General features: G+C 46.9%; 1 protein-coding gene across 1 annotated transcript; it reads left to right on the top strand.

Moving 5' to 3' along the window:
- The first annotated feature begins 1,073 nt into the window (after nucleotides 1-1,073).
- TRIM37 (tripartite motif containing 37) lies at nucleotides 1,074-22,471 on the top strand. Its single transcript, XM_036395236.2, has 25 exons — nucleotides 1,074-1,260; nucleotides 2,528-2,629; nucleotides 3,942-3,982; nucleotides 4,531-4,647; nucleotides 4,930-5,017; nucleotides 5,845-5,967; nucleotides 7,067-7,190; nucleotides 7,881-7,948; nucleotides 8,417-8,541; nucleotides 9,224-9,274; nucleotides 9,536-9,617; nucleotides 10,965-11,041; nucleotides 11,430-11,609; nucleotides 12,116-12,230; nucleotides 12,350-12,562; nucleotides 12,931-13,067; nucleotides 13,768-13,865; nucleotides 14,837-15,025; nucleotides 16,601-16,912; nucleotides 17,848-17,979; nucleotides 18,654-18,828; nucleotides 19,523-19,635; nucleotides 20,930-21,082; nucleotides 21,627-21,705; nucleotides 21,924-22,471. Exons 1-25 carry the CDS (start codon nucleotides 1,240-1,242, stop codon nucleotides 21,925-21,927), a joined length of 2,919 nt encoding a protein of 972 aa, XP_036251129.1. The 5' UTR covers nucleotides 1,074-1,239; the 3' UTR covers nucleotides 21,928-22,471.
- The last annotated feature ends 316 nt before the right edge of the window (nucleotides 22,472-22,787 follow it).

Raw genomic sequence — 22,787 nt, 5'->3', positions numbered from 1 at the left:
CTAACCCTAACCCTAACCCTAACCCTAATCCTAGCTCTAGCCCTAACCCTAATCCTAGGTCTAACCCTAATCCTAGGTCTAACCCTAACCCTAGCACTAACCCTAACCCTAATCCTAGCTCTAACCCTAACCCTAACCCTAGGTCTAACCCTAACCCTCACCCTAAACCTAACCCTAGGTGTAACTAAGGCTGGTTTTAAGGAAAAAGCCATGGAGGCAGCCCTGTTGTGTTCCCCTTGGGATGCCCTTGGCAGCTGCAGTGTGTCACTATAGGACACGAAAGAACACAAGCGCACACTGCTGCTCTCAAGGTGAAGAAAAAAAGTGGAACATTTGTTTTCTGACTCCAAAATTTATAGTTTTCCAAAAGTGACAGTGGGTTGGTGGACAGTGCCACCTCTCCAATGACACTGGACAAACCAACAGTCCATCAAATTTCTCCTCCTCCATAAATGAATGCAAAACAATGAGTTATTTGCAGAAAATGTGTGAGAAAGTTCATTACAAGAATGTAAACATCAGAAGGCTTAGAAAATCTTGAAAAATATCTTAAAAAATCAGGGTGACAGCAGTGTGCCTGGAGCTCTGGGCTTTGTGGTTTCAGAGATGCTAGCCCTAGGTCTAACCTTAACCCTAAGCAGGAAAGGCAGCCCTGGGCTAGGGCTGGTTCCAAGGACAAAGCCGTGGAAGCAGCCGTGTTGTGGCAATTTTGTGTTCTACTTGGGATCCTTTTGCAGCTGCAGTGTGCCTGGAGCTCTGGGTTTTGTGGTTTAAAAACCCTAACCCTAGGTGGAACACTAAGCCTAACCCCTAGGCAGGAATACAGCTCTGGGCTAGGGCTGGTTTTAAGGAAAGAGCCGTGGTGGAAGCCATGTTGTGGCAGTTTTGCGTTCCCTTTGGGATGCCTTTTTTAGCTTCGGTGTGCGTGGAGCTCTGAGTTTTGCGCTTTCAAACCCCGTCCCAGGTCTCACCCTCACCTAACCCCGGGCATTGATCGCAGCCCGGCCGCCTCACGCTCCGCCGCGCCCTTTTCGGGCGGTCCCGCGCATGCGCAGCGCGGGCGGGGCGGGGCGGTCTCCCCGCCGCGATCACGGCCCGGCCGGTGCGCGGGCTCGAGCCCGGTGCGTTGGCTCCGCTCCTCGCAGCGCCGTTCCCGGAGATTCTGCTCCTCACCCGCGGGCACGGACAGCGAGCTCGGGGACAGCCGTCCCTGCTGCCGCCGCTGGCGGAGCCGCAGCCATGGACGAGCAGAGCGTGGAGGTGAGGGCGGGCGGGCGGGAGGCGCGCGCTCCCTCAGGGCGGTGAGGGGGCAGCGGCTGCGGCTTCTCCTCCCGCGGTGAGGGGGCAGCGGCTGCGGCACCCGCCCGCTTTTACCGGAGCCCCTCGGAGCGTCCTTGTACGCTGTGTGAGGGGGGAAAAAAGGCCGAGCGGTAGCGAGCGGTGTCGGCCCGGGCGCTGGGAACAGCCTGCGGCGCTGCGGGGCTTGGCTCGGGTGGGCAGGCAGGTGCGGAGGGGGTCGGAAATGAGCTGGCGGAGCGCCGCGGGTGCCGTTTCCGGAGGGAGATGGAGCCATGGAGGGATGGAGACCTGGCGCACACCGAAGCCGCCCTGGCACCGTGGAGGTGCAGGAGTGGCTGTGACCCGGCAGCTCGAACACCTGCTGGGGGCTGTGTCACTGCCACGCTGGGACAGGATGTAAAAGACCGGCTGCGGTTTTCTCCTGTAAACGCGTATGATGCGTTTCAATGGCTTGTAGCTGTTAAAGGAGGTGTTAATGTGTGGGAGATATATTGGTATCCGTAAATTGAAGATGTCTTGCTTTTGTGCTGATTCACAATCTCAGTGCTGTGGGAAAAAAGAATTACCCCACCTGAAGGACCTTATGAAATTCCAGAGTTATAACCAGAGGTATTTTAAGTCGTGTATGATACAGGATGTAAAACTTCCCTATCAGTTAAAAATTATCAATATGGAAAGCAAACATTGCTTTCAAAATATCTTTCTCATTTGGGGAATGTTTTTATCACCCAAAATCGATTAAATAGGGTGGGGGAGAGTGTAGAAATCGTGGAGCTAATGGTAGACCTTAAAAGAATATAGGTGTTATAAAAGTAAAAAATAATACCCAGTTCAGTTCAACACCTCTTTTGTATTACACATACATGCACTTACCACGATCTAAAATAGTTTAGTTCCAGGGCACTATCTGCAGGTACAACCCCATTTCTTCTGGCAGCTGCTCAATCCCGTGTGAACACACGCAGGAATATCTTGGCTACAGAAAGGCCTGCTCCGAAAGAGATAAGACAAACAGAAAGTATTCCTTGGAGAAAGAGAATAGTGTTGTAAACCAGCTGCTGGTGCAGTGTAGGAGAAGCTGAGGGGGAGAGTTGTGGTTGCAGGTTGTATCTCCCTTAGAGAGGTGCTGTTTGGAACAGGACAGAAACCTGGCGCCGTGCCTGGGGAACGAATGCAGCCCTGGTGTGTCAGAGGCGTGTTTGACAATAGTGCTAATCCCCCTTTGCAGAGCATTGCCGAGGTGTTCCGATGTTTCATTTGTATGGAGAAGCTGCGGGACGCCCGCCTGTGCCCTCACTGCTCCAAGCTCTGCTGTTTCAGCTGTATCCGGGTGAGTTTGCTTGCTTTAGTCTGTTCTTTCAAAGGTTTGAACTGAAAACTGGCTGAGCTTATGAAAACATTCTTTTCCTGGAGTTCCAAGGATTCCTTTTTTGCTTTTTTCCCCCCCCCCCTCCCCTTTAGTTTCCCTTTCAAAACCTTTTATAACACCCCTGAGGAAGAAGTAGGCAGGCTGTGTGCATTGCCTTCAGTGCTGCTAATTATAGGCACCATCTGGAATAATTGCTTTAAGGAAGAGACACACAATGATCCCTTCTTTAGCACCTCCTGAGAGCTGGTGATGCCTGTATGGAAGATAAAAGTTGGGACAGAAATCAGATGCTGACTTTGCATCCGGGAAGGTCACAGCATCACCTCGTGTACCCTGGAGGTGTTTCATAATGCTTCTCAGGCTGGGCTGGTGGGATCAGGTGGGGCTAAATCTTTCTCAGGGGAGTCTGAGGCAGCACCTGAATCCTCATTTCCTTGCTGATGCCCTGGTTCCCAGTGTGTCACACTCCAGTTCCAAATCCAGGTGCTGTTTTGTGTTGCTGTAGCAGCAAAAGGTTCAGCTGAGGTTTCCAGACCTCCAGTAGTATTTCCAGAAATTGGAACAGACATTCATCCTTCACTCTGGAAGCTCTGACAAGAGCTGTAGGTGAAGGATTCGTGCTGCATATTAAGGATTTTAGTGACATATTGTTGCTGGGTGGTGAGAGATTATTCATGAGACTCTTGAAATGTAGTAGAGAGCTGACAAATATAAACCCATCAAGTGCTGAGCTTTTACACTTGTGAGTTGTAGTGGGCAGGTGAAGTTCTTTGCTCAGCTGTTTGTCCCTGGAGCTTTCTGGAAGAGAAACATTCACAGGCTCCTTGTGGATTTGATCGTTGAACTTCAGCTATTTAATTTGTCTATAAATAACTCAAGAGGAAGAAATAAATTACCTTGAAGACTAATTAGACTCTGAGAAAGATGCTTGTGGTGTCTTTTTCTTTCTTTTATTGCTTTAGTCTAAGACTCTGGGAATCTGCCAGGTGGGTGGTTCCTAATGCAATATTTGGTACCTCAGAATTCTCTGTACAGTTTTAACTGAAGCATCTCTGACATCTGAAGACAAAGTGGCTGCTTGTTACTAAGACACAAATAGCAGCTTCTTCTGTGACTAAGTGATTGAACAGTTAAATTGAAAATTTGCTTAACAGGGAAAAAGTATAGGAAAGCTGTAATGAAAACAAGTAACTCTAATTAATGATAGAACATATTTGCCTGCAGTTCTTTCATTGCAGTCTGTTTAAAAAGGTTTCTCCTTTTTCCACCACAGCGTTGGCTGACTGAACAAAGAGCTCAGTGCCCTCATTGTAGGTAAGGTATTTTTAATATCAGGAATTGGGTGGATTGTCCTGTTATGATCAATCTCCTTTTCAATGCAGCTTGCACTAAATTTATAAGCTTTAAATTTTCTTCAGACCTGCCTGCTGTTTCTATAAAAATTGGCCCTGGTATAATACTTCTTCTAAAATGCATTCTAGTTTTGTGACAAGCTGAGCAGGATCTTTGTTCTTCCCACATAACACTGCTGTGCACATAGCTGGTGTAACAGGAGCACCTAGAGGGAATTCCTCTTTATATTCTTCCTTCAAAAGTCAGAGCCCAGGAGCTTCAGTTTTCAGGGTGAAAGTGTCCATTTTTAGTGCCTGTGCAGCCATTCTGTGTATCACTGCAGGCTGCAGTTCCCACCTCTCCCAAATGATCAAACTGACTCAATTTTTACTTAATAACTAATCCAAATTCTGCTCTTTTTTTACCTGTGACTCTTCTGGTAACGTAGAAACGAACTGAGCTCATTTCAGTGCTTCTTGTTTAGCTGCTGGAGCCAAATGCCTGCTCTAACTGTGCCATCCTCCCTGCAGAGCGCCCCTGCAGCTCCGCGAGCTCGTCAACTGTCGCTGGGCAGAGGAGGTCACCCAGCAGCTGGACACACTTCAGCTCTGCAGCCTCACAAAGCACGAGGAGAATGAAAAGGACAAGTAAATGGAGTGTTCTCTGCATCGAGCGTTTTGTGGTTTGAATTATAGCAGCTAATTTTAGTAATGTACTCTGTGTGTCTGTGAAGGGCTTCTGGAGAGAATACTAAAAGCAACGTTTGTCTTACCAAAGGTTTTTATTGACTACAGCTGTTCCTCCTGCAAAAGATGTTTAATGCTTTGCTTGCAGGATTGTGTAGCAGAACAAGTGCAAATGCTTAGCTGAGTCTATAGAAAATTCATAGCTATTTTCTGTGGGTGATATGTGGATTTTTTTGGTTTAAGGTGTGAAAATCATCATGAGAAGCTCAGTGTTTTCTGCTGGACCTGCAAGAAGTGTATCTGCCACCAGTGTGCACTTTGGGGAGGAATGGTAAGGGGAGATGGACACGGTATGAGGGCCTTCAAACTGTGTCTGACAGTGGTTTTGAAGAACCAAAAATGCTGTGAAACTGCTGCTGTGGCTGTTGGATTGCCATGCAAATGCTGCAGTTTTAGGTGTATTTATTATTTAGTACCACTGCTTGTGAAACACAATACTGTCAGTTCATAATTAGAGAAGGAAATGGAGTTTTTACCAAAGCCAGGTCAGAATTACCTTCCTTGGTATAAACTTCATGATATTTTGGACAAATTCTTTGTGGTGGGGAGATTTTGTGGGCAAAGGAAGAAGCCTTGCTCAGAAAACACAGATAACACTTGTTGTTTAATTGTCCTGGCCTCCAATCTTCAAAGCTATTAAATTCATCAGGGTTTATCCATCCAGTTGGGTATTCAAGGAGAAACAGCTGTTGCTGTTTGGAATGTAAATGGTTAACTGCCTTTGTTTGGGAAGGGTGTTTTAATAATAATAATAATAATAATGATAAAAATAAACCTTCTGTCAATATTTGATTTGGTAAAGGATTGCACAGTGAATGAAGCAGTTTATTTTTGGAGGACTCTTGAGATTCCAAATAACTCCTGACAGGAAGCTTTGATGGAATGAGAGCCAACTTCATGATTTCTTACAAAGGGAAGTGAAAGACTGACTTCCTACATACAATCTGCTTTGGAACCTTTCCAGAATGAGGGATGCACTCGTAGGCTTTCTTCCCTTCTCTTTCAGGAATTTAATAGGAGTGGAATAAAGTGGAAAAGAGATGCTGTATTATTCACCACCACCTCCTCCTCTTCCTCCCTTTTTCTCTCTTTGAACAGCATGGGGGACATACTTTTAAACCACTGGCAGAAATCTACGAGCAGCACGTCACCAAAGTCAACGAAGAGGTGGCAAAGCTGAGGAGAAGACTCATGGAACTGATCAGTTTGGTGCAGGAAGTGGTGAGAAACTTCTCCTGTGGTGGCAAAGGAAACTGTAAAGTGGGAAGTGGAAGTAGTCCCTGTTAGAAGGTGGTGAGATTATCCCACAGAGAGACCTTTTTGTTTTTTCATTGACTCTTTTTATACAATGTGGAAAGATCAAAATATTCTCAGTTCTGGTTTAGAGTTAGGTAATAGAATTTTTCTCCTTGGGTGTGCTGTTTAAAAGCTGGAGTTGGACACTTCTTTGAAATATATATTTTGGTCAACACTTAATGTGTTCTGTCATGTTAAATGAGTACAAAACCACTTTATTCTAGCAGCTTATTTTCCTTTTTCTAGGATAATAAATTGTAAATGTATTTGAGCCTGCAGGATGAGCAGCTCACCAGTTGCAGATATGTTTGTGCACCTTCTTTTTCTTCCCTGTGGGGTAAACATGTCAAAAATCTGAATATTGACACATGCACCTTGGGCAGTTTCAGTGGGAATTCCAGCAATCTGATGCAGTTTCTGGTATCCCAGGAAGAATGACTTTTGTGTTCTGTTACATTTATGATGTGTAGTCCTTTTGCACATAAACCCAGGAATTTTTGCAGCGAGTTTCTGTATGATTTTTGCCCATTTTTCAGGTGCTTGTTTGCCACATGCACTAACAGTTTTGCTCTTCTCCAGCTCAGATGTGACTTTATAAACACCAGTGTGGTGATAAAATGCTGGGAGTTTGTGGCCTTACCCTGGCAGGGAGAAGGATGCTGGTTTTATCCATTACCACAAAACTTTTCTGGTTTTAGTATGTTATTCTTGTTACCACAAAGAGTAAAACGCTTTTCTGTGCTGTTCCAGTTGCAGAAGAGAAACTGGCAGCTGCATTTACGGGTCTGATCCTAAAGAATCCCCACATGACAAATCCCTGTGTGATCAGACAGCGTTTCTCAGCTTCCCGGTTCCCCTTGGGGCTCTCTGAGGGAATCCAGTGAAATCACTCATCAAAACCAGCACTCCCCTTTTCCCTCTTGGGGGATTTAGGGACACTTAAAGCTTTTCTGGGGGCTGAGAGAATGGAGGCAGGGTGTGGCTGAGGGGAGGTGCAGCGTGTGAGGGTTCCTGTCCCCTGCAGGAGCGGAACGTGGAGGCCGTGCGCAGCGCCAAGGACGAGCGCGTGCGCGAGATCCGCAATGCCGTGGAGATGATGATCGCCCGCCTGGACACCCAGCTCAAGAACAAGCTCATCACCCTCATGGGTGGGTATGGCCTCTGGCAGGACGAGGAGAAATGTGTTAACAATGGCTAAACCCACTGAGAAGCTTTGTTTCTCTGGGAGGGTGAATTCTTCCACGCCCTGGTGTTGAGCAAGTTCACTGCTGGCTGAAAACTTCCCCCTGCAGCAAAGCCTTTGGTTAATGATGTAGGTACTGTGCAAAGTTCTAAATTTGCTATAACCTGATTACATTCTGTAACTGGGAAAACATTCCCATCTAGCTGGAAGTTATTTAGCACTTTTCAACTAAAGTGCTTTTACTTCCTCGTTTATGTTGGTCAAGAAGTGGATCTTTCTAATTTGAAAATGCATCTTTGTAATAGATACTCCTTTTAATGTAATTTTAATATAAGAAGGCCTTGTCTGGATAAGAGTCAAACCTGCTGTTCTTTCTGTCCATAAAAGCACCCCAGACCAACACACCTGCCATTTCTGGGACAGAGAGTGCTTGGTTACTGACTTAACCTCAAATGAGTTCTTCAGTACAGCTCTAATTAAAAATGCAGACTTGCTTTTCAGATGCTTTCTCAATCAGCCTTGGTACATTTAGAAATCCTTTACCTTAGTATGTTCTGGGGCAGCTTCCAAGTGGAAACAAAAAAAAAAAGAAAATACACTTAAGAAATATTGAGTATGTGTTTTAGGGGCTTTTTAACATCATTTCTTTAAACAGGTCAAAAGACATCACTTACTCAAGAAACTGAACTTCTGGAAACCCTGCTTCAAGAAGTAGAACATCAGGTAATTATGAAAGGAGATTAAATGTTGTGTAGATAGGCCAGCTGAGGAGGGATCTTTCTTACTTACTTTTTTCTTTTAAAAATATTAATTGATGGATATTTCTGGAGAACATATTTTCATTGATGTGGCCTTAGGTTGCACAGTTTCTTCTTAAAAATAAGTGTGTCTTCTAGAGATACTCAGAAGTGTTGTGTTGCTTGAAAAGTTACTACAGGGATTAATGGCAATATCATACAAAATTATCCAGTTCTAAGTAAGGGAAATACACAGTGGCTGTTGTAACTTCCATTGTGAATTCCAGAAAATAAAATAACCCAAAACCTCCAAGCTCCGTTTTGTCACTGTGTTGTGGATAAACTTTCTGAAGCTGTCACAAACATGTAATTCAGTTGTTTAAAACCAGAAGTGGATCAAACCTGTGCTTTTTACTGAATTAAGGATTTTTTCCCCTCTTTTTTCCCCTCCCAGTTGCGGTCCTGCAGCAAGAGTGAGCTGATATCCAAGAGCTCCGAGATCCTGATGATGTTCCAGCAGGTCCATCGGAAACCCATGGCCTCCTTTGTCACCACTCCTGTCCCCCCAGACTTCACAAGGTGAGTGTTGCACTTCTGTTTGTTCAGTGTTTCAAACCATATTTAAAGTACCTGAGAGGAGAGTTTGCTCTTAACTTACTCCCTGTAGTAACCTGTGCTGCAAGTAGGCTTTTCTGTCCCAGCAGGGCTTAGTTTGTGTCTGTAGTCCCTGCTGGGGAGTCAGGACACTGGGTTCCAGCTCACAACTTTTTTTTTTTTCTCTTCTACACATAGTTTACTGATTTGTCCTTTTTTTCCCTTATTATTGGGTCATTCAGTGTATAATTGCCAGGCTCTCATGAGATGCCTCTGCAGGTCACCTTAATTCAGAATATACAGCCAAAATCATTTCATAGCACAATTCTTCATCAGGAGAATGCTGCTGGTGCTGGGTTCTGAGGGAGCCCGCGCTGAAAAAATGTCTCCAGAAAATGGAAAGTCAGAGAAGTGTCAAGAATTCCTCAGCAAAAATTGGTTTGGCTGTGTCATGGTTTAAATCTGAATGTTTATTTTCCAATGGCACCAAGGAGTCTCCTCCTGAGGAGGTGTATAAATGGAATTCTACTGCAATAACCCACTGTAGTCCTGATGAATTTCAGTGGCTCTGGTGACCTAAGACATCTGAAGTTCTACAGATGGCAAACGTTGGGATTTTTAATGCCATGTTATTCGAGTGTAATATATTTATTCTTTCCCCACACAGTGAATTGGTTCCAGCCTATGACTCAACTACATTTGTCTTGGAAAACTTCAGGTAAGAATATCTTCAATTACTGTGAATATTGGCACCATCCTTCTGTTCCTTCTGTACATGAGAAGTGTTATTTAAAACACACAACAACCTCTACAGAAAAACAGCGAGATGTAGACTAAACTATGGGAATTCCATTAAAAATCTCTTGTTTACCAGGTGAACAATCATTGTCCATGATAAGGACAATTCTCTGTGCAGCTCCTGGCTCTGTGAGGGCTTTGCTGTGTCCCAGTGCCCAATGTTTTGCTCCTGTCTCCCCAGCACCCTGCGGCAGCGAGCGGATCCTGTGTACAGCCCTCCCCTGCAGGTGTCAGGACTGTGCTGGAGATTAAAGGTTTACCCGGTGAGTTTTGCCTTCAGCTGCAGCTGTTCTCCCATCCCAGCTCATTCCCAGTAAGGAATCGTGTTTGTCTCATGCTGTACATGAAAAGCTGTAGGAAAAGAAAAGAACATTCTAAGGAGTGGATCCCCAGCCTTTGGAGAGTTCCCTCTCTGCCTCCAGATCTCCAGTGAGAACATGCTCAGTAGGGTTTGGTTCATTTAGAAGCAATTAAAGATGGGTCCCACTGATATTGCAGAGGAACTCTGATGGATATTTTAATGGGATTTTTGCAGATGTTCTTACAGAACTGAGCTATAGAGTAACTTACCCTGTTTGAGTGATGCTTCCTGGGGAAGGTGGGAGGAGGACCAAGCATTTGTTCTTGACTCTGCATCCAGCTCTCAAACTGGACATTAAAACTTGGATTTTGCTATGTCCCTTCAGAGGGCTGAATATTCCAGTTTCTGAAGTTTTGTCCGTGTTGGGGTGTTGACCCCCAAGCTGGGATCTTCCCACATTCTCTGCTCTGCTCAGTGCTGCTCCTGCAGCTGTGTGGAGCAGGAGGAGTTTGGTGGTGGAGCAGCAGCTCTGTCTTAGTGATTTTTGTGGCATCCTTGAAAAATTGGCTCCAAAAGTTAAGCCCATGTATGCCCAGAATTGAATTACTGCAGTGCAGAGGTGGAACTGTGTGGAAGTTTCCAGAGTATTGTAAATTCAGGATTAGCTACCTGAGCTGTGCTGTCAGAAGGCATTAAAATTTATTTTTTCAATGGTAAGTTGAAATGTTTCTTCAAGCTGGAGGATTCAAGTTGAGCCATTCTTCATCCTTGATTCAGGTGAGTGTGATGGAGGTTTTGCTGTATTTTTTTCTTGACTTCTGGTGACTCTAATATTGTTTCTCAGTTAACTGCCCTAACTTTTCATGTTGCATGGGATTTTTTTCTGAAGAAATTGCTCTTTCCTCAAAAATTAAGTAACTTTGAAATGTGACTGTATGTAAAATACTTCAGAACTAATGTTTAACCTAAAATAATATTTTTCTGATATCTTGAGTGTTTGTCTATTCAGACTTCCACTTAATCAAATACCTAAAGTGTTAGAGCAATTAAAGCTTTGTCTTTATTTATATCTGAGATACCAATACTGGACTGTGAATGTGCTTCTTGTTGATTCGTGTTACAGTAGGAGGTCGCTGAAGACTAAAAATCACAACTGTAACATCCAGAGTAGATTCCTGCTGCAAATCCAGTGTTGATTGAAGCTGTTTTCTAAACTTTTCTAAGTCTTCTGTATCAAATTGTTTTGGTTTTAAAATTTTTTCTAGTTTTTCCTTTCTGTTTTTAATCAATGTCTTGATTTCATTTCAAGGATGGAAATGGAGTAGTTCGAGGCTACTACCTGTCAGTGTTCCTGGAGCTGTCTGCTGGGTTGCCAGAGACATCCAAGTAAGCAAAGCTGCAGTAGGAACAGATGTTGGGGTTTTTCTGTCAGAGACTGCAAAGCCCTTTGAAAAAGAACGGTGACACTTCTGTCGTCCATTTAGCTTTGACTCAGGCACAGAGATAATATTTTAAAGTTGTTACTCAGTGGCTTTCTTGAGATAAAAAAGAAGCTGGTGAAACAACTGATAAGAGTATCTGTGTAGTAGTTCAGCCCTGGAGTTCACTCTACTCCATATTCCTGCTCTCTTTTAGTTTTCATTGTTTATTTAAGTGCTCAGTACGATTTTAGGCCTGGCTCACTCATTCAGCTGGGCAAGAAAGCGCAGCTCTTAAACCACTCAACAATTCTGACATCTTTTGCTCCAAATCCCCGTTCCTCTGCCCTGTCCAGGTACGAATACCGTGTAGAAATGGTTCACCAGTCCACCAACGATCCCACCAAAAACATCATCCGGGAATTCGCCTCTGATTTTGAAGTTGGGGAGTGCTGGGGCTACAACCGCTTCTTCCGCCTGGACCTGCTGGCCAACGAGGGCTACCTGAACCGCCAGAACGACACCGTCATCCTCAGGTGGGGCTGCTGCTCTCCTCCCCAAGGGCACCCCAGCCTCTGCTGAAATTGGGAGTTATTTTCCTGTTGGAATTGAAAACGTTGCTGGCGTGTTTTGTTCCGAGTGGATTTCGCTCTCGGCGGGTTGAAAGAAGGAAATGTGCCCAAGGGAGTTGTGGAGTGTTTCAAGTCTGTCTTCCTTTGAGGAGTGGCTGCTCCTGGCATTAATAAGGGTTAGAGAGCTGTAGCTACCAGAATTAAAGGAAAAAGGTGCTTTCTCTCCCTCTTTAGAAACAGTTTTAGTGAGCATTGGAGAGCTTTGGGAATAAAAGGCTGTGAGTCCCTGCTACAGAACTCACTGTGGCCAGTCAGGGTGTTCAGGACACTGAGCCCGTAAGGACCTTTTTGTTACGTTTATTTCACCACTAGATTTCAGGTTTTAAGGTTTTGGAGGAATGGACTTTTAAAAACAAACCTCAAACCAAACAAATTCCCTCAAAAACCCCATTTCAAATGTTCCTTTGAAGGTTCCAAGTGCGCTCACCCACCTTCTTCCAGAAGTGCCGGGATCAGCACTGGTACATTGCTCAGCTGGAAGCAGCTCAGACAAGTTACATCCAGCAAATAAATAACCTGAAAGAAGTAAGTGGGATGTTTGTGAATGTAAAATCACCTCTTGGAGTGTCTCTGCAAGTCAACAAAAGTGCTTGATTTGCTGCTGCTGCTGCTCCATTGCTGTTATTTGTGTGCTGCTCTTCCAGAGGCTCGCGATTGAACTGTCCCGGACCCAGAAGTCCCGAGGGGTTTCCCCTCCAGACACTCACCTCAGTCCCCAGAATGATGAGGGCTCAGAGACAAGAGCAAAAAAACCTGGACAAAGCATTGAAGCACTGCTTGAGAATTTCACTGCTCCAGGACTGGCACGGGAGAACAAGGAGGAGGAGGAAGAGAAGACTCAGCAGGAAGACTTTAATGTAGGAATTCTCTGTTTATGTGCAGCTTTCTTTGATAAGGCAGCAATAGAAACAGGGGAACTTGTGAATTGTAAATGAGGTTTATTATCCTTGCTATGGAAATAGGAGATGACACACTTGAGAGCTGTGAGTGAGAGGTGACTCCAGAGAGATGGTCCAGAACTGAGCTAAAAGATCTCACCACAAAAAGTCTCCAAGTTGCAGCTAAAAAATCGGATTTGTGTTTGTTCTTTAATGTGCTTTGAGAGCCTCCTCAGGGCTGTGTGATAGTGACACTGGGGACAGAGAGTGTCTGTTCATAGCTTTTGGGGATGCATCAAGGTGCTGCTCGATGTTTCTACATCAAAACCCTCCTGTTTTTCCTGCAGCACGAGCTCTCAGATGGTGACCTGGATATAGATCTTGCTGGGGAAGATGAGGTGAACCACCTCGATGGCAGCAGCTCTTCAGCAAGTTCAACAGCAACCAGTAACACTGAAGAAAATGATATTGATGAAGAAACTATGTAAGTAACTAAAAATGTCTTTCAGCTCATCCTGTGCCCAGGGTAATCATCCTAATTCCAGTGGGAACTGAGTAATTTGAGTAATTTGCTGGGGTGTGTGGGATTCCAGTGTGATTTGAGAGGTGGTTCCTATACTGGGAGCAACACAAACTCATAGAGTCAGTGCTAAACACTGAATTTTTGGTCAGCTAATGAGTGTCTTTCTGATCTCTTTATTTACGTTAGTGCTGCACTCTGTCTTTGACAAGTGATAATCTGTGAAGGTTCTTTCCCAAAACACCATTAAGGAATCTGTCTCAGCTCTGTAACAGAGTAGAGGTCTGCTTCTGGGAAGTGTTGCAGTAGTAGGAGAGTGATGATGAGGCCAGGTACTTAAATTAGGAAATTCAAGACTGAGCAGAGCTGATGTCAAATCCTGGAATCTTAATTAAAACCTGACAATCTGCTGCTGCACTTACAAACACTGGAGTTTGCAGCATCACATTTTGCAGTCTAGGTACATACAGCACTTTTGGCCTCTTGGGTAATGAGACAGTCATTTAATTACTACACTTGCTTTGTTCAGTTTGGCTAGCCTGAATGCAGGAAATACAATTTACAGCACTTTATGTTGTTTTTTGAGGTTTGTGCCACAACGTTTACCAAGAGCGCTGAGGAAAGCTAACAGTTGTATTTTCCTTTTCCCTGATCACCCCTGAAGGTCTGGAGAGAATGATGTGGAATACAGCAGCACTATGGAGCTGGAAGATGGAGATCTCATGGAGGATGCAGCAGCTGCTGCTACTCCTGGAGCATCAGGTATGAAAAATGAGTCCAGAATTCCCATAAAAGTGAAACGCTGCTGGATTCCTTCCCCTGCTCCTCCTGGAAGCAAAGCCAAGCTGTGTGTTCTGCAGGCAGTTCTATTTTGGGAACTGCTGCATCATGTGGTTTGTACTGATTATTGCAGTGTAGCAGAAACACTTCATTGGTTCAATAAAAAAAAAAAAGGGGGGGGGGGAGGAAATCTGAATGTGCTGGTTTAAAAATGATGGCAAAGTTTGGAGGGCAGCTTTGAAATTCCTTGTGTTCCAATCAATAGGAGACTGACAAGGAATTTTTACTGATGTCAGGGTGACCTGAGTGGGTGCCACATTCCCTTGGGGTTCAGTGCAGTGCAAAAACCAAAGAATTTGGAGGGAATGAAGTAAAGAATACTCACAATACATTTTAAATGCAACACAATAAGGTGTTCTGGGATTTTTTGCAGCCTGGAGATAAACACAGCCCAAATTAGCCACAAGATTCTGAAAGAAATGGATATCTATATGGAATACAGAGAGATATTGTGGAATCTGAGTGTATTTATTTAGGACAAAGATACCAGAAATAGTGTTTGTGCTGCTGTAAAAGTCTCTTGGTGCTTGAAGGACAGAATTCCTCTTTTGAAGTTCTGGAGGTCAGAGAGGGACATGTTTGTCTCCTTATTCCTTTAGAGTAACTCTAATCTTTGTATTTATTTATTAACAAATCTGTTCATTAAGAGATTTTTATAAGAGCTATGAATGAAGCATTTCCCCTTTTCCAGCTGTTTTTATCTTATTCTTTAATTAGCAGCACATCTGATTGCTTTCAGCATCCAGAAATCCACAAAACACCCACGTCTCCTTAATTTCATGGGGGTCAATTAATTCCTAATCTACTTGTGTGACTCTTTTTTTGTTTTCCCCAGGTAATAAATGACCCCTGTGTCCCACAGCTCCCACCTTTGTGTCTCTCCTGCTCCTCAGGTACCAGCCACAGCTCCGGCAGAGCCTCGCGGCGCGGAGCCAGCGCCCTGGGCTCCACGGCCAGCAGCAGCCTGCTGGACATAGACCCCCTCATTCTCATCCACCTCTTGGACCTCAAGGACAGGAATGGCATGGAAAACCTCTGGGGCCTTCAGCCACGTCCTCCTGCCTCCCTTCTGCAGAACAGAGGTAGCTACAGCACGTGTCTGATGGTTTTGTTCTGCCTGGAGGTGCAGGGGGATGAGGGAAAAGCCACTGTTCTGGAAGGGGTTGGCACTGGAGGACAGCACAACACACAATTCTGTGCTGAGGCAGCAGCTTCACCTCTCCCTGCACACTTGGAGCACGGTGCAAACCAAAAAGATAAATCCTGGAATTTAGAGGACATTAGAGCTAGAAAAAGTGAGTGGTTGTAAGGGCTGGAAAAGGAAAAAAAAATAGAAAAATGGATCAAAATGTCAGGAGCCAAAAATAGTGATGGTATTTAAATAATTGAGGAGTATTTGTGGTTCATTGGGACCCTTGACCCGAAAATAGCCATTAACTCCATGTGCAGCAGCAGGGCTGGCAGCCCTGGCTCTTCCTGGAGGTTGCTTGTTCCTCTGGCAGTGAGGAATTAAATTTATTATTGAGGTTTGATTGAATTTTGTCATGATTGACACTTACTTAACTGCTGGCCCAGAACCATTTGGTGACTTTCTGGAACAGAAAGAGAAATAAATGTCCCTTTGCTCCAAGTGATGCTTGGGTTTGCTGCCATAATGCCATTGGTGGCACTGAATTTAAAAGCTGGCTCAAACTCTTTGTTCCTTTGTCATTAGCTTTTAAATGGGGTTACAGAAACAGCCGTGAATTTTCAGTGAATGTAATCCATATTCCCAAAAATTGAAGTCCCTTCTAGAAGAAGTAAAAAAAAAAAAAAAAAAGGGAACAGCTCATGAACTGAGAGTCCCAGTTGTGTTTTGCTTTTGGAAAAAGGAGCCTTTTCCCTGGACAAAAGGAGCTCAGGAGAGGGCAGAGCACTTGGTGCTGTGCCACTCAGGCAGGGTGAAGCTCACACTGAGCTCTGTGAATCTTTAGCTCCTGAGCACAGAGCTAAAATCACCTGTTCTGTGGAGCTTCCCTTGGGGTTTGGCTGTTCCCAGCCAGGTTGAACTTGGTCAGTAAAGACAAAGCTGCTCTTCCATTTGGAGTTTGCCAGACCTCACCTGCTGAGGTGAAGGTTTCTAGGAGCCACTTGACTTTACAGTTTGGAACAGCTGAATTTGCAGAGAAACACAGAATTTATAACACTTCAGATAGATCCAGGTTGATCTAATCCCAGCTGAACAGCACAGAGGTTTATTCAGGTATTGGCTGCTCAGCCTGCTCTTCTGCTGTGGGCTACTTAAGGGAATTCCTTCCCTAGCTGCAATTTCTTTGTGTTATGAGATATTGGTGGTCTGAGAATCTCCTACACAAAGTCAACAAGTGTTATAAAAACAAATTTGACACGAGCTGGCAGCCTGGCTGGCAGGGTGGGCGCTCAGGTGTCACCAGGATTCCTGGGATCAGCAGCCCTGGGGACCTTCCTCCATGACTGGGAACAAAGCCCTGCAGTGCCAGCCCTGGGCAGTGCCTGCAGCCTCGGTGGGTGCAGTGCCAGCACAGAATGGGTGTCCCTCACTCTTACAGCAGGACACAAGGTACAGTTCTTGGGTGTCCATGTTTATCTGAGGATGGTTTCCTGACCTGCTGTGCTCTCTGCCTGTTCCTTTGGCAAAGCCTCATCCTACTCCCTGAAGGAGCGAGAGCAGCGCAGGCACCAGGCCATGTGGAGGGTGCCCCCAGACCTGAAAATGCTGAAAAGACTCAAAACCCAGATGGCAGAAGTTCGGAGCAAGATGTCAGATGTGAAGAACCAGCTGTCTGAAGTGAGGAGCAGCAATGCTGGCTCAGGGGAGGCACAGCCCAGCTTCTTCTCCATTGAGCAGGGGGCCCTGGCTGCCTGTGGCACTGACAGCTGCAGCAAGCTGCAGGAAATTGGGATGGAGCTGCTGACCAAGTCCTCAGTCACCAGCTGCTACATAAGGAATTGTAAGTGCCTGGGGAAGGGGGGTTTAATCACCCTTACAGGTGGTTCATGTCCCCAGGGACTTCCTCATAGCCAGGGTCAGCTGGAAGATCAGAAATGTAAACCTGCCCTGCCCTTTGAAACAGCAGACTGGACCCCACAGGCACTGCCAGACCTGATCCAGTGACAGTGTCAGAGGGTTACCCAGTGCCAGAGGCTGCAGTGACACTGTCCTGAGGGTTACCCCAGTGTCTGTCAGACTGCAGTGACAGTGTCAGAGGGTTACCCCAGTGTCTGTCAGACTGCAGTGACAGTGTCAGAGGGTTACCCCAGTGTCTGTCAGACTGCAGTGACAGTGTCAGAGGGTTACCCCAGTGCCAGGCTGCACTGACAGTGTCAGAGGGTTACCCCAGTGCCAGAGACTGCAGTGACAGTGTCAGAGGGTTACCCCAGTGCCAGAGCTGCAGTGACAGTGTCAGAGGGTTACCCCAGTGTCAGAGGCTGCAGTGACAGTGTCAGAGGGTTACCCCAGTGCCAGACTGCAGTGACAGTGTCAGAGGGTTACCCCAGTGTCAGAGGCTGCAGTGACAGTGTCCTGAGGGTTAGCCCAGTGCCAGAGGCTGCAGTGACAGTGTCAGAGGGTTGCCCCAGTGCCAGGCTGCAGTGACAGTGTCAGAGGGTTGCCCCAGTGCCAGGCTGCACTGTGTTTGTCTATCATTTATATTCTCATGCTGGCTGAAGGAATGTGGTGGAGCTTTCTGGAGGATGTTCCAGTGGAGGGAAGTGAACATGAGCTGAGCAGCCCAGGCCTCTGACAGGAAGGTGTGGAAGGATTTTGTGCAGGACTGGGGGTTAATAAACAATGAGAATAATGTGGAGCTTCACTTACAAGCAGCATCAGGCCAGGGTACAGCAGTGCTTTCACTGAACACTGTCACATTTTTACCCTTTTTTGCAGCTGCCAGCAAGAAAAGTTCCTCAGCCAAGCCCCTTCGCTCAGGAGCCGCCGGGAGCCTGTCCCTGAGGAGAGCCATGGACAGTGGGGACGGGAACCTGCGCCTGAAGGGGGACAGCAGCCACCCTGCTGAGGGTACCTGGGCACTGAGGGGACCCTGAGGGGGACAGCAGCCACCCTGCTGAGGGTACCTGGGCACTGAGGGGACCCTGAGGGGGACAGCAGCCACCCTGCTGAGGGTACCTGGGCACTGAGGGGACCCTGAGGGGGACAGCAGCCACCCTGCTGAGGGTACCTGGGCACTGAGGGGACACTGAGGGGGACAGCAGCCACCCTGCTGAGGGTACCTGGGCACTGCCACCTGGGGGGTGGAACTGCCATCTCTTCTACAAAAGCTTCTCAATGAAGATTTTATTTAGAAACTGGAGTTTCCCCTAAATTTGCATGGATGCTTTTTCCCCACCCAATGAGTTCCTGTAGCTGAGCTGGGGGGCAGCACCTGACATTGACTGAGCAGAGCATAAATCTGTGTGTTATGTTGTGACCTCTCAGGAGTGAACCTGACAGTGAAAATCCAGGATTAAAGAGCCCTGAGCCAGGTTGAAATTGTGATTTTGCTTAGAGGGAACTCAAGGAAGCTCCAGTAAGAGTTTTATGGTAGAGCTGCTCCTGAGTTGCACGATGCCCTTCCTTCAGTGCAAGCACAGGGAAACCAACCCCTGACCCAGAACTGGTGTTTGCTCCTCGGCAGCGTTCACAGGGGAGGAGGGGAGGATCCCAAGGGTCTCATTCGTGCTCTCCCTGCTCAGGAGGCCTGGGGAGCTCCAAGCTGAGTGCTCGGCCCCACAGCCGCGCCCTGGCGGGCCCCGAGGCGCTGCCCAAGCAGGAGGAGCCGCCCTGTGAGGGCTCAGACTCTGAGCTGGGAGCTGCTGCCCTGAACGGCCTGGCTGCTGCAGAGAAGAACAGGAAAGTTGCTGTTCTGGGGTAGGGGTTTCTTCTTTTTTTTTTTTTTTCTCTTATCTCCTCCCCCACCTTCCCTTGATCTGCAAAAACCCCACAATCTCCTAAAACCAGGTGCTTGTAGCATGAAAGAGAAATTACTTTGAAGTTTGCTTGGTTGCTGCTGTTCCCTCTGGACAGCAATTTTTGGGTTTATAACTAGGTTACAAGCTGTCTTTTTTTCTTTTCTTTTTTCTTTTTTTTTTTTTCATTTTTCTCTTATTTTGATCAGCTCTGGCTGGAGTCTGACACTCAGAAATGAAAGGCAGCCCAGGTCTGCTTTCCCACTGTTCCATGCAAAATACCCTCTAAGTGACATTTAATCACTTTTGATTTCCTCATTTAAGATGAAGCTTTTCACTCTTAACTCGATTTTTCAGCCATTTCATGATAATTCTCTGTTGGCCACCTAAGCAAAGGACAATGGAGTTTTCAGGTTATTTTTTTTCTAAATAAGTAGAGTCACTTTTTTTTGGAAAATATTCAAACTTTTCAAGGTTTTTTGATTGATTTAGAAATATTAAAATGTTAAAAAAAAGCTGGAAATTCAAGTGAGTGTGCAGAAGACTTAAACAAGGAGTAAAACTCAATGTGGCACTAAAGGGCTTTGTTTCCAGAGCTGAGCTCAGGCTGCATTTCTAACGTGGGGTTTTCTGTTTCTCCTCAATTCTTTCCCAAGCTCGAACTCCAAGGGGTGTCGGGCAGAGGGAGCCCAGCCTGGAGGCCTGGAGGGCAGCTCAGAGCCCGGGGAGCTGCAGGGGCTGGGCCCTGAGGCAGCAGCAGCAGAGGAAGGTAAATGGGGCTTGGTGGGGAGGGAGGAGAGAACCCCCCAGAGCTGCTTCCATGGCTGCTGAGCTCTGCTGGGAGCTGGAGAATAAATCTGGGGGAGCTCAGAGGATCCCTGTGCCCCTGCTGAGCTCCTGGGGCTGGGGCTGCTTTTTGTACCTCGAGACAGCTCCAGGTCTTTGTTGTTCGGTGGAGTGGCCTTGAGAAGTTGCTCATATCTAATTTAAACAGAATCCACTGACCTTGGCTGGTAATTCTGCTGCCTTCAGGGACAGCCCCTGGGGTAACTTTGTCCACAGCCACACAAGAGCCTCTCCAGCACTTCAGTCCTGCTGGCTGTTGTGGTGCATAATCCAGTTTCCTTAGAGACTTGAAGGAAAGTTTCCCTCTCTCTTCCTGCATCCTTTCCATGCTGGAAAAAAATAACATTGCTTTTTTTTCCCCTTCTGAAAGTCCACACAGAGTTTTTCTTATCTTGCTAAAACTCTCCTGCCTTCCACCCCTGCACTAATTTGAATTTCAATGACTGGATTGTAGCACAAAGCCTATATTAAGGTGCCAGCATCCATCTCGAGCTGCAGTGTGCAATATTGTGTGGGAGTTGGCATTTACAGAAGGTCTCTCAGTGACAAAACTGAATTTCTGCTCTTAGTCACTGCAGCATGATCGTGATGTGCTCCTGCAGTTCTGCTCTCAGAGCAGGGAGCCCAATAGGAAAACGCTTTAGAAACTCAAATACTTCATTGTTAAAAACACCAGGAAGCAAATATTACACATCTTCTTTCCTTCAGAGGAAAAACTGCAGTAGAATTGGCCTCTCACTTTGCTTTTTCTTAGCACTGAGTATCAGCCCTTGAGAAGCAGAGCCTGTGCTGTCCATGGGGAGTTCTGGCTGCCCTGTGCACACCCTGGGCCATCACCTGGAGCCACCCGAGCTCTGCTTCTGCTTTGGAGGGGAAATTTGTAATGTGAGACTCAAACTCTTTATTGCTGCTTGAAGGCTCTGCAGGCTCACCTGCCCCAAGGTTGTGCTGCTTTTTAGCTGCCAGAAAAGCAACTTTTATTTTCTGTCCCAGTTGCAGAGTGGAGTGAGCAGCTGAGCTGGTGACACAGGACAAACCCAGCTGTGTTGAGGGCTGGTCCCCAGTGCCCCATCAGAGCCCTGGGTGCTTGGGAATTGCTCCTTCCCTCTGCTCTGACACCAAATCCCAGGAGCTGGCAGGATGGGACATGGGACAGAGTCAGCAGTGCAGATCCTGTGCCATCCTTGTGCCCTGGCTGGCTCTGGTCTCTCTTGCAGCTGGGCTGTGTCAGAAGCACGTCCTGCACCTCCTGCCGGGGATGAGCAGTGACAGTGACATCGAATGTGACACGGAGAACGAGGAGCAGGAAGATGCCACCTCCCCCTCAGAGGTGTTCAACCAGGCCTTCTCTGCCCAGCCCTCCAGTGAAGGTAGAGCTGCTGGAGCCCCTCTTCCCAAACATTCCCAAACATTCCCAAACATTCCCAGAGCTCCTCAGATGCAGATCCCTGGGAGGGGAGGCTGTGGAGGTGTTAAAGCTCCAAGTGCCAGTAAAATTTGGAACTCTTCTCTTGGGATCCCAATTAAAACAGCTCAAAACAGGAGAGGGAAACTCTTGCTAGCCTTGAGAAGTCAGTTGAGGTGAATCTCCTGGGAAGGGCTGGAAAACCCAGAGCTCCAGTTCCCAACTGGAACTCCCTGTGTGCCAGGACTGGCACTGTAAGTAGGCAAATTCCAGGGAGGTAACCACTGCCTTAGACACTGATTTGCATCTTAATTGGCAGGAATGTGCTTCCAGCAGCCTGAGCTTCAGAGAGTCCTCTGGTTGAGCTTTCACTTCCTTCCAATGGATCAAAGCTGTGAGGCCAGGGGGTGAAGTTTTGGCCTGAGTGAAGGGAGGGCAGGGAGCATTCCTGGCTCTGCAGTGTCACTGGGAGGGTGACTGGGCTGTGCTGGTGCTGTGTTCACCCTCAGGACACTCCTCGGTGGGACCAGATGGGGACCAGGCCAGTTCTGAGGATCTCAGCTTTGTCCCTGCAGATGACAGCACCAGGTAACTGGGAAGGTTCTCCTTGGGGCTGCTCAGCCTGTGCCAGGATCCTGAGCTCCCTCTGGCTCTGAGGGAGCGAGGGCTGAGCTCTAAATGCTCCCAAAACTGGCTGGGTTGAAGCAGCTGGCACAAAATTTTAACTCTTAGATTGTGTTTGTTTGAAGCCTTCAAACTGCTCCAGCAGGAGAGTTCTCAGTGCAAACTGCCTTTGTTTGGAGCAGGTAGAGCGTGGGCTGGGGCCTGAAGATCCGTGGCTGCAGCCCTGGGAGAGCTGTGAGAGTCCCTGGAGCTGTGCCCTCTCCACTCTGGGGTTCTTCTGCCACTGTCTCACCCTGCCCGGGGCACAAGGACCTTTGCAGGGGTGGCACTGCAGCTCCACCAGCCTCAGCTGCTCTGGGGAAGGTGCTGAGCCCCAGCTGGGATCAGAGTCCTGCTGTGCCACTGGAATGAGCAGAGTCCTGTGGAATGCTGGGGTGGCTCCAGAGCTGGGGGCAATCAGCCACCACTCCATTGTTCCCCCAGTTGGTGACGTGGACCAACCACACCCATTGCCAAACTCTTTGTTCGTTGCATTTTGAGCTGCTGCAGTCCTTGTGGAGCTCCTCTGAGAGCTGATGCCTGGTTAGTGACAAAGCATGAGCCCTGTCAGTACCTGCCTGGTGTTGTCCTCGTGTGGCTGCCTGTGCCCTGTGTCCGTGTGAATGTGCTCTACAACTCCCCGTTTAAAACTGTTTGCACTTTGTTAATAAAATGAATGTTGAAATCTGAATTTCAGGTGTTTTGTGTGTGGATAAGTAAAATGGTGGAGGCTGTCAGGGTCAGCTCCACTTGCTGCAGCACCTGGCTGCACATGGAGCGACTTTTTCCTGTCACTTTTTTCTTTAATTATTCAGTGAAAAGCACTAAAACCCCTCTGGGATTTATTTGTAGAAGCTGAAATCTCCTTGATTCAAAGAGGAATCGAGAAGGATGCAGAGTTTTCTCCAAAGTTGCTTTGTTACTGCAGAGGGAGCAGATGCTGGGCCAGGCCAGGCCCCAGCCTGGAGGTGCCTTGGGCGTGTTTGGGGCTGTGGTGGTCACAGCTC

The sequence above is a fragment of the Molothrus ater genome, chromosome 21 (genome assembly GCF_012460135.2).
Source record: "Molothrus ater isolate BHLD 08-10-18 breed brown headed cowbird chromosome 21, BPBGC_Mater_1.1, whole genome shotgun sequence".
Classification (NCBI taxonomy): domain Eukaryota; kingdom Metazoa; phylum Chordata; class Aves; order Passeriformes; family Icteridae; genus Molothrus; species Molothrus ater.
This window is presented reverse-complemented; position numbering and strand designations above follow the sequence as displayed.